This window comes from Blennius ocellaris, assembly GCF_963422515.1.
Source record: "Blennius ocellaris genome assembly, chromosome: 6".
NCBI classification, from domain to species: Eukaryota; Metazoa; Chordata; class Actinopteri; order Blenniiformes; family Blenniidae; genus Blennius; species Blennius ocellaris.
Window position 1 is genome coordinate 23,256,816 of NC_137655.1, and position 11,252 is coordinate 23,268,067.

At 44.0% G+C, this 11,252-nt stretch overlaps 2 protein-coding genes across 3 annotated transcripts; one reads left to right on the forward strand and one right to left on the reverse strand.

Moving 5' to 3' along the window:
- Positions 1-547: 547 nt before the first annotated feature.
- Positions 548-2,668, reverse strand: trim13 (tripartite motif containing 13; the record flags this gene model as incomplete). 2 transcript variants are annotated; one of them, XM_080498623.1, is made up of 2 exons in its annotated part: positions 548-1,984; positions 2,636-2,668. In XM_080498623.1, the coding sequence occupies 2 exons, from the start codon at positions 2,666-2,668 to the stop codon at positions 770-772; spliced, it is 1,248 nt and encodes a 415-aa protein (XP_080354749.1). In that variant the 3' UTR covers positions 548-769. The 2 variants fall into 2 exon arrangements, with proteins under 2 accessions (XP_080354749.1, XP_080354750.1); XM_080498624.1 differs by lacking the exon at positions 2,636-2,668 and adding an exon at positions 2,083-2,560.
- Positions 2,669-3,386: 718 nt separating this feature from the next.
- spryd7b (SPRY domain containing 7b) lies at positions 3,387-11,252 on the forward strand. The gene is made up of 5 exons (XM_080498431.1): positions 3,387-3,541; positions 4,481-4,597; positions 4,924-5,090; positions 6,316-6,418; positions 10,292-11,252. Exons 1-5 carry the CDS (start codon positions 3,436-3,438, stop codon positions 10,387-10,389), a joined length of 591 nt encoding a protein of 196 aa, XP_080354557.1. The 5' UTR covers positions 3,387-3,435; the 3' UTR covers positions 10,390-11,252.

Below are 11,252 nucleotides of genomic sequence, written 5' to 3' on the forward strand. Positions count from 1 at the left end.
AATGATCAACGATCCTTAGTCACAGAATTCTGTCCATTGCTTTGACCTAGATTAACAAAAAAAAACAACCTCTGATAAGATGAAAAGTGAATTTGATTAATTTTAACATGTGCGCACTTTTTGCTATTAGATGTCAGGGGGGAGGGAAATAAAAGCTATAGTTTTAATTTGACCATCCCCTGATGTTTGACTTCACACACCAGACAAGCTTGTCTGAGCTGACTCAAACTTCTGCAAAATCGGACTCCGCAATCCTGAGTGATTAATAATCTGACGATACAGATTGTGTGTGTGTGTGATTGAAATCAGGTATAATAGTTGCGGTGCTCTACGTCTTTCCCTCTCCTGTGCCGTGTGGCTGAATATTTCACACGGGGCCCTGTTATGCAACGCGTGTAACCTTGAGGAGGCTGCAGCAGCAGCAGCAGCAGCAGCAGCATCACTCTGGTGCCGTAGAGGCGTTGGATCGCACTTTTGCGCACAATATGTCCCTTTAATAGCTCTCAAATAAAACCTGTCGGGCTCAATAAAAACAAAAACATGGACGTGACTTAAAGCTCTTGGTTTTATTTGTCAGTCATCTTAGATCAGTAAAAAATTATCTTGGAAAGAAATGGCAGGAATTGTGAATTAGTGTCTGCTCATAGGGTTGGTTTTGTTTGGTTGCAGATTAAATAAATCCTCTCCAATACTGAAAAAAAAAAAAGGTTCACGGTTTAATTTATCCCTATATCACATCTCACTTAGAAATTAATCTGCAGGTGAGACCTCAGAGCAATGACAACCTACAGCTGCCAATGAAGTGGACAGTAGAGTCTACTAACTTTATTATACATTCCTGACCTGCATCGATCAGGCTCGTGCACATGTCAGTCATGTACACGCCGCCGTGGCTGAGATGGAGGGAAGCTACACTGAGGAGAGGATCAATCCTCGACGTCACCGAGGCTGTGATGCTGTGCGTTGACAGCAGCAGCAGGAGGAGGAGGAGGAGGACGAGGAGGAAGAGTGTGGTCAGCAACAGGACGATCCACCTGGGCACCGCCGTCCGTGACCCGGTCCGGTACGACCCGTTCTCGTGTGGCACCGAGATCTTGTCCACTTCTCGGAGCCTCAGCGAATCCCACTGTTTCACATCGAAGTTACGCACGCGTGGGCCCACGTCTATGTCCTTCCGATCGGGCAGCGGCGTGTCCTGGAGCACCCGGAACTTCTCCCTGAACTCCTGCATCTGCTGCAGGAAGCAGAGGGGGTCCGTGGCGCTCCTGAACGACTCCGCCATGCCGAGCGCCTGCCGCTGCTCCTCCAGCGCCGCGCTCAGCTTCGTGATCTCCGGGTCGTACGCCTGCATCACCACCAGCTTCAGCGTCTCGAAGTCGGACAGGATCTCGCTCCTCTTACACTCGAGGCTGCTGACGAGCTTGTCGAAGTAGACCGTCACCTTCTCCGCGTCCTCGGTCACCGACTGCAGCGCCCGCTTCTTGCCGGCTTGGAGCGTCTCCAGGCAGGACAGGGTGTCTGCGCTCTGCCAGCTCTCCACGCCGCGGAGCAGCTCCTCGAACGCCTCCTTCTCCCGCTCGTACGCGTCTTCCAAGGAGCAGAACGCGTGTCCTCTGTGGTCGTCGGTGGTGGCGCAAAATCCACAGATGAGCTTCATGTCGGTGGCGCAGAATATGTTGAGCGGCTGGCTGCAGTGTTGTTTACAAACAGACATCTTCGGCAAAACCCGGATCTTGTTGAACTTCTCCACGATCCCGCGCAGGGAGTAGTTGATCTGCAGGCTGTTTGCGCCGTTGTGGGGGGTCTCCTTGCGGCACGTGGGGCATTTGAAAGGTGCTCTGTAAGCCGGACAGCGGTTCCCCTCCAGCAGTCCCTCTAAGCATTTCTTGCAAAAGCTGTGCAGGCACAGCAACACCCGCGGGTCCTCGAAGAGACTGCAGCAGATGGGGCATGTGAGTTCCTCCTCCAGCTGATCCATGGCACCCTGCAAAACACAGCAGCCAGACGTCACATCACAAGCCCCATTCAGGCGCGGAAAACACACGGCGAACTCGGGTGAAATGGATCGCTCGATATACGCACCCACACGCAGGCAAAAACGAGGCAATTAAATCGCGCACAGAATTGACGGCGGCACCACAAAAAGGATACAGGTTTTGTCGTCACGTTTCAGCCGTTTCTGGGGTATTCCCATCCCGAAATTGAAACGGACTCGCGATGCTGTGCCCGCGTAAAGGGGGCTGGCACGGGCTCCGCCAACTGCCCCGTTTGCGCATTTTCAGGTCCTGCAACGTCCGCGTCTCTGACGCCCCGCTGTGTCCAGCTGACGGCGCGTCGCGCTGGAAAAGCGTCGCTGGCTCAATAACCTGTGACAATCGTCGAGCAACTGACATACTGAAATCAGATAATTTCCCCCCCTTGAGCTCCGCGCTGCAAAAAACAAGCGAAACAGCGGTGAGCTGAGTTGAGCCCAAAAAAAAAACTGCCACGGCCTGACCAATCCAATGCGACGAGTTATCGACAAACGGGGTTTCGTGGTTGCGTTGCTCCTGTTGGCAAGGTGCTGAAGGAGGGCTGTGACAGATTTTGCAAGTGCATAGTAACATGCAACTACTGGACCAAAAGAATCACTCACCAGCTGCTGAGACGCACAGTGCAACGCAATCATGGCGCTTGTTGCTGTGCAGACTTCGCCCCTTTTCCGGGTGCAGAGTTAACCATTTCTGCTGCGCGAGGAAAGTGTGGGGAAGCCCCATTTGGCGTGTTTGTGTGCACGGATAAACCGCAACAAACCGTAAAGTCACGGCGACAATAAAGTGCACCCGCTTTTAAACTTGTTTGACAGCTCCGTGACGCACGCGGGGGTTGTTTTCGTTTTTGCCCCCGTTGGGTAATTTGTGGACGGTCCCCGGCTTAGGGATGGGGGGAGGGGCTGTTGCTATGCAAAACATTACGGCGTGAAAAACTGTCAACTCGGTTTAGGTCGCAGCGTCTTTGCGGCGCACGTTTCTGCAACACAAACACTCCCGCAGCTCATGTCGGTCAACATTTACACTGAAGTGAAGGCAAAATATAGACGCAGTGTAAAGTCATGCACATCATCTATGCTCCGTGCCCCCCCCCCCCCCACCACCAAATCCACTTTCTGTTCACCACATGCGGTTATGTAACATCGATATCCAATAGTTACTTAGTCACGTGTATTATTTTTGACCTTGATTTTCTTCCCTTGTTTCCATGCCATCAGGAGCGGCTGCCTATCTTTGGCACTGTGATTGGATACAGTGGGGGCAGCGGGCGCCGCTTGCACTTCTGGGTCCGGCCGCCGGGTGTCGCTGCTTGCGGTGTGCAGAGGCCGCGAGAGCGCTCCAGTCGCTGTCGTTGGTTTCTGATGGCTGCGCTTTGCTTCCGGATTTTCCGCCCGTGAAGAAGAGAATGGCCGCGATGTTTACGTGTTGTTTAGGCTGCTGCGGGGAAGGCGGATCGGGGCACATTCCCCTCAAGGAGATGCCCACGGTGCAGTTAGACACCCACCACATGGGTGAGTACGTGTCCGCGCGACTCCCGCTGCGGGATGGAGCGTCTCCGCAACTCAGCCCGAATCCAGCGACTCCTGCTTCCGTTGTTGTGGGAGCTCGTGCCTGGCCTTCAGCCGCCGGTGGTGGTGGTGGTTCTCACTGTCTATCTGCGACAAGGGACACTTATTGCGTTAAAAAAAAAAAAAAAATTATAACAATACATATGGGCCGAGAACATAACATTTTTATGACACCATTCACTTCTTTACAAATTCTAACAAAATAACTCGCAACTTAAAATAAGCAGCAATCAGATGAGAAAACCCAGGTACAATCTTGCTGTGGTTTTAATGATATATTTGTTGTTTTTTTAACCATCCAAAATCAAACATTTATTTTTTTTACATCTAATTTGTAACGGTTTCTAATAACAGGCTTTATTAAAATGTTCTTTTTCTCGTCATTAAAAAAAATCAACTCACCAATATTTTGATTCGAGATACTGATTTTTTTTAGTTAAATCTTTAAGCATATTTTGAGATCTCCTTCTATGTCTGTACACATTTGTTCACATACGCTTCAAGTCACGTTATTATCTTTAAACATTTGATCCTGAACAGAAAGTCACAGTCAAATGGAAAAAAAAACAGAATCTTCCAGATGAGGTGGAAACGATGGGAAACTGGAGTTTGTGTTATGAAATCCTCCTACATTTCTCTTCTACTATTGTTTTTTCTATAAAACAAAGTGGTGTCAATCCACTCTTCTCCGAAGAGAATTGCAAGGTGATCACAAGCAAGCATTTGGGTGTCCTTTATATTAAATTAAAAATGTACATCATGCAATTTAATTCACTGCAAAGTCTGTGTTTCCAAGACCTCAAGAAGTTGATTTCAGTAGCTCCAAATAGCCTGTAGCTGACAGTATAAACCTTCTGTTTGTCTCTTTCCACCGTCTTGCAGGCACAGATGTCGTCATCGTAAAGAGCGGTCGGCGGATATGTGGCACCGGAGGCTGCCTGGCTAACGCTCCTTTGCACCAGAACAAAAGTTATTTTGAGTTTAAGATCCAGTCCACAGGTAAGTGTTTTGCGTCGAGCCGTCTCCACACATTTGCCGCAGTTGCACCGTGTCAAATTACAGTGTTCTGCCGCATTCTTTGTGAGAATTATGGGCCACGGCACGCTGCTGCGGTCGGTCACAGTGCTCGTCTTGTGACGACACGCTCATAGATTCTCCCGGGCGGCAAGGAGCTGTTTGCAAACACGATTGTTTATTGTTGTACTAATCCCAGTTGGAATGCGAGTGTCACATTTGTCTCAAGTTTCAATCCAATTGACTCTTCATGGTTCCATTTTGGGGGGACAAAAAAACCAAACCAAAAACCCATCTGTCCTTGTGTTTAGGTGTGTGGGGGATTGGTGTGGCCACGCAGAAAGTGAATCTCAACCAAGTGCCTCTGGGCAGAGACACTAACAGCCTCGTCCTGAGGCACGACGGGTCTGTGTACCACAACAACGAAGAGAAGAATCGCCTCCCAGCGAACAGCCTTCCTCAGGAGGGCGACATTGTGGTGAGGCAAACGTTTCGCGGCCTCCGAGGGCGTCCGCCACGAGGAGCTCCTTCGTCCGCCTCTGCCACAGACACTGTATTGCCAAAAGCATTTGCTCAGATATCCAAATCATCGAATTCAATCATTCCGATCACTCCATGAGCCCTCCCAGGTGTCGAAAGTCAAACACCGAAACACGAGAGAACAAACCTCTTCTGGATCTGCTGATGACGCATCGGTATTCAAATAATCTATGATTTGAGATTTAAGAAAGCATGGAATTTTGAATAAAGCTTTTCTTGAAAGCTAGCGGACATAACGTCAGAGAGAACGTCTGAGATGTCTGGAACTGACTGTCAGGGTGAGATTGTTAAAAACATGCAATAGTTAGAAAAGTTCACTGCATTTTGCATCTTTAAAATGGTACATTTTACAACAAAGACACATTTTAGAGTGGGAATTTAAAGGTTATTTGATCGGTTTGGACCATTTGTCCATATGTGGCCCCTCAACTAAACACATCACTCCCCGTCATTCATAAAACTTCTGTGTGTCTTGGTGTGACTTGACCTTTGTATTTGGTCTGAATGCGTCTTGCTTGATGAATAACTACATAACTTGTCCGTCGTCTATCAGTGAAACCCTGCATGACAGTCGAAATATTTGCTAAATTGATGTGTATGCTTCCCTATTTATTCACTTCATCACTTATTACTTGAACAGGAATCCAATGTTGAGCATTTGCATTTGGTTTGTCGTGTTTACCAACATTTACAATAACCTCAATATGACATGTATTTACAAAGTTCTTAATATTACAATTCAGATGTAGGAATAATTTCCTTCCGCTGAACAAGGTTTTGTTGTCGTTTTTAAGCCTTATTTTCCCTCACATAGGTTTTTAGTAGTGATGAATATACAGTTGATAACAATAGTGAGTCTCCTCAGCTTCTGTCCTCCACAATGAATCAGCGCAGCTTCAACCACGCACTTGTTTAGTTTGTATTCTTTCCAAGACACACAGGCATAAGATTTAACTTCCTTCCACGAGTTGTGACGACACTTTAACCATAAACATGTGAAGCTCAGACTTTTATCAGTGCAGCTGAATAGAAAACAGATAATTTTTTTATTTTGGTAGTGGGGGATTGTTCTCGCTCCTCATCGACAAACATTCTAATCTGTGGCGTAAGAAGATGATTTGTGACAATGGACACATGTTTGTGTTTGTATTGGTGTTTCTCAGGGCATCACATACGACCACGTGGAGCTGAATCTCTACCTGAATGGAAAGAACATGCACTGTCCTGCCTCGGGGATCCGAGGCACCGTATACCCTGTTGTTTATGGTGAGTCTGTCTTATTTATTCATTTCATTTTTTTTTAAATGATTCATCGCATTAGGGCAGGGCGATTTGGCCTAGAAAGAAAAGAAAATCATTTCAATTTGATTTTCGATCTTGTTTTTCGGTGCATTTAAAAATGATTGCAGCCATCAGCTATATTATGTTGAAAAGTGCAACTTTATTGCTGTGATTGTCCTCAGAATTAAAATTCATTTAAACAGTGAATGAGGCTCAACCATTCAACAAATTCAAGCTTTAGCTCAGGTTTATACAAAAGTGCAACAGGAACTATGGAATCCCAGAAGGAATGGTAGAATGAAATGCAAGAAATGCCACAAAACAGTGAGGAGAAAAAGACTAGAATTTGCAATATCAAAATATTTATTAGCTGCAAAATTGATAAATTGATAAATTGATTATTTGCCCATCGCTATGTGGCAGATTTCTAAATCTGGCATCATTTTATTTTTACATGATTCCCAAATGAAAACAATGTTTATGAAGATCACTTATCTTAAAAATGTTTTAAATAGATGTAGGCATAGCAGCATTCCACTAGAGGGCAGTATTTGTATATCTTTACCGCATTTGTTCCTGTTTGGCTGCTGGATAAAATCAAATGTACAAATAGTGGTGTTGAATTTAAAGTGTACCAAAATAATGAAGTTAAATTATTTTGGTACAGTTTATTAAAACTTTGCAGGTGATTTTTTTTTCAAAACAAATTGTGTAGCTCAGACACAATATCCAGGTTTTAATGGTGTCATTTCACACAAAACCGTTTTGTTGTGAGCTCTCAGTCTGTGATGTTGCTGTTCCGTCTCACAAGAACAAAATAAGCGTCTGTGTCTCAAAACCTTCCCTCCTTCCCGCTGAAGACTCTCGCTAGGATTAGTTCAGAGAACTTTTTGAATGCGATGAAATTGATTTGTAGTAACACCTAACACCCTCGTGTGTTCTATTTTCCTTATTCTCGCTAAGAAGGTCTCTAAATGAAAGAGATTGCTCATTAAAACATTAATAACATGTTATCAGTACCACTTTCTCACCAATATAATGTTTTGCATTATGTAAAGCAGAAGGCACCTGCGCTAGTTTTATATGTGTAATGCTTTTCTGATAGATAGATAGATAGATAGATAGATAGATAGATAGATAGATAGATAGATAGATAGATAGATAGATAGATAGATAGATAGATAAAACTATTTTTTTTAATACATATGAATCATATATATAAGTATGTGTGGTTATACTCGTATAGACTTATCTTGTGTAAATCTATTTCCATAAAATATCAATTCAATTATTCATAAAGGTGGTCAACTTGTATATATGGACATGTGTGTGTAATATGTGTAGAAGTCCTTGGTCTGTTCTGAATCACTTTAAATGTGGAGAAACGCGCCAAAACACCAACTCAATCATTTTTCCATGTATATCATCTATCCTCATCTACAATCAATTTTACTCCATCACGTAAAATGATGGAAATCTCCTGACTTTGTGGATCTTTAAAGCCCATGAATTGATTTTAACAGTCATCAACCAGAAAAGAGAGCCGTTCTATTTTAAACAGTTTTGACATGAAAACTATAAGGAAGAACAAAACTAAGAAAATACACTATTCGTGAACTAATGGTTAAATATAAGCCAAACTAGATACGTCAGGAATTAAAAACATGAACACTGGGGGGTGCCTTCAGGTAAACTTTCACAGTTTTGGAGAAGTATTGAAAAGATGCCTCATCATGATCTGGACCCTTGGATTAGGATTAGAAGTCAACACATCGGATACATTTAGTGGAGGAAGGCCGATAATAATAATCATAATAATAATAAGTATTAAATTTAGAGCTCCACGTTGTCAGTGTGGTATTTTTTTAAGTGAAAAATCTAATATGTGCAATGAAACTGCATACATCAAGATTTATGAGTTCTGATATATTTATATTCAATCTCCAATATGACGAGCTTATTGATGACTGGATTAAATGGATCAAATGTGTAAAACTTTGTAAAACGAGATTCTTTAGAAATGGTAATGACTGGAGATATGTGGAGGCACAAAACTAAATGTATTATTTGTCTATTATATCGATTTATTTCGATCATTATTTCCTCTTTGGTCACAGTCACTCATACAAAAAAAAGTGTACCGATATGAAAGAATCCTCTTCTGCAATCTTGTTTGCACTGTCGGGTTTGGTATGACGGTGTTATAACTTGAGTTATACACAGACACAGAAGAGGTATGACATTTTGTGCCACACAGGAATGAAATGTAGTTTAGAAGTTTGAAGAAAATCATTCAAAGGGGAAAAAAGATTAAAATTATTAAAAATGTTGCATTTTATGCTTTTAAAGGTAAAGAACTTGCATGAATCATTACTTTGTACATATTACATGTAACGTCTAGTTTTAGAGAGGAGATCTGAGTTTAATTCCCATTTCTTCCACTTCCACATGCGTGTGTATCTTAACTGATAAGTTTCCACCCACTGATGATTCCCTGCTTGAGTGACTGTTCAAAGGCCTAGTGAAATGTAAACCACTACTTTGCAAAAAACGATAGTTGGGCTACTACTTATAAGGTTTCTCCGACTCTGCCCCACCACTGTTGTCGCATAACAAAGTTATTTGAATTTTGAATCTCCAACCGAGGAAGTCGGGGGAATCCTTTTTCGTGAGCGTGACGTCAAGAGATGTGCAGATCTTGATCTGTTGTGTTTATGTTGGCTTGTTTCCCTCTTAAATATCCAAGTTTTAACAGTGTTTTGAAGTTATAGTCGGCGTTTTATGAGCCTTGATGGAAGATTGAGGATGGAAGAGACCAGAGAGAGGAGAAAAGGAGCACAGGCGGCGGGAGCGGCTAGCCGTTAGCTCGGGCGGCTAGTAGACAATCAAGTAATACCTGGACTCCTCTTGTGTGATTCCGCGCAGTCGGAAAAGCACTTCGACATGATCCACGAAGCCGGGTCGTTCTGCCAAAAGTCAGGAGCCTCAAAGCCGCGGTGACAACTGGCGGCTGCTGAGGCTGAGGAGACGAGGACGAATGGAGGACGAAGCGTCTTCTGCTTCCTCAAACATGTTCCAGACGGGGTCACCGATGGCAGAACGACCCTTCTGTGTCTTCTTCATCAATCACTGGGTTTGAAATGCCCGATGATGATGAAATATCGTTAAATTCAGCCTCTTCATCGTCAAAACTCTGATCCTCCATAATGTAAACACAACTTGGGCGTGTGCACATCCAGTGACATCACTCTATTATTGTCAGAAGCTCCGCCCAGCAGTGAAAATACCGCTGTTTATCGGCTATTTTCTCGCAGATTGCCATGTTTTAACATTTTACCCTTCGGCCAGTTAGCATAAAAAATGTCCCTAGAAGCGACAGCCAGAGTGTTTTGGAGGCCGAATTTTCATTTCACTAGGACTTTCAAAACACTAAAGTGAAATCCATTCAGCGTCTCTCAGCACCGTCCCTAACTAAACTGTGTTTGTGTTCACATTGATAAATGATCCCACTGGGCTTCACACCCACTCAGATATAGTAACTCTCCCACCGCACCTTCACATTTAGTACTATATATGAAAGAAATGCTATTTCTGGAAAGCATAGTACATGTGACACACATCACTACAGACACAGGGTGTGCTTTCAACTTTCTCAATCCCATCGATCTGCGGAGCGGCTTTTGCACTCATCTAATGGCTTTTGTTTTTCCACAGCAGTCAATTTGTTGTCGGAGGAAAATCACCTGTAACACATTTTCCCTGGCTGATTCTAACTTGTGTTGTAGTTTCCCCTCTTTGACAGAACATCTTATGCCGAGGGTTTTCAGTCATGGAAAGTGTGTGTGTGTGTGTTTGCAGTGGACGACAGCGCCATCTTAGACTGCCAGTTCAGCGACTTCTATCACACGGCTCCCCAAGGATTTGAGAAGATCCTTTTCGAGCAGCAGATCTTCTGAAGGCCTCGGCCAAGTCCTCGTGTTGTCGCCCTCCTCCGTATCTCATCTCAACCTCCATGATGCCGCAGTCTGATCTTGATCTGGATGTTCTCACTGTGTGTGGCTTGAGTCCACCTCGTTTCCTTTGCTCCGATTGCTCGGCCTGAGACGACAGAGAAATCCTCGAAGACGTCAAGGATTTCTGACCATTTAATGGAAAAAAACCCTTATTTTATGACAGTCGCTGCTTACCTTCACAATCCGCGTTCACACGCCCCCACTTAATCCCATTTTCTTTAAGGATGAGAAGCCATGTTTTACCCACATTTGTTTATCTGAATGCCATGCCGACATCTCCACATACAAACTGTATTTATTTGTATTTATTAAGTTCCAGATCAAGCCTGTCTTTTCTTGGCCGTGTGAGACTTTGCAGACTAACACGAGGCCGATTAATCCACAAAATCAGAGCGATGAGCGCCTTCACAGCAGGTGATCGGTTCGTGTTCATATCGAGAGGGTTAAAATTGATTATTGTAGCAAAGTGATGCACACTAAAGAAAACAGCCAGTGTCGGACATTGTTTTTCATCCAGGTTTTGGCGCTGGAAGATGTTTTCCAAAATGAAACGATGTTTATTGAGGTTCCCCCAAACAGCTCTTTTTTTTTTTCTTTTCCCTTCTTCCCCTGGTACTGTAGGAGGACTGGTTCTACTTACGAAGGTATTACCAGAGCCAGAGACGGTCGTCTCTGATTGAATGTCTATCTGGAAGGTGTATCATGTTGTGTTGGAATCGCATATCCTGCTGCTGAGATGTGACAGCTCCGTATTTCAAATGCTTGTCTCTGTTTGCACTAATGATGTTATTGTACAAACCCAAATA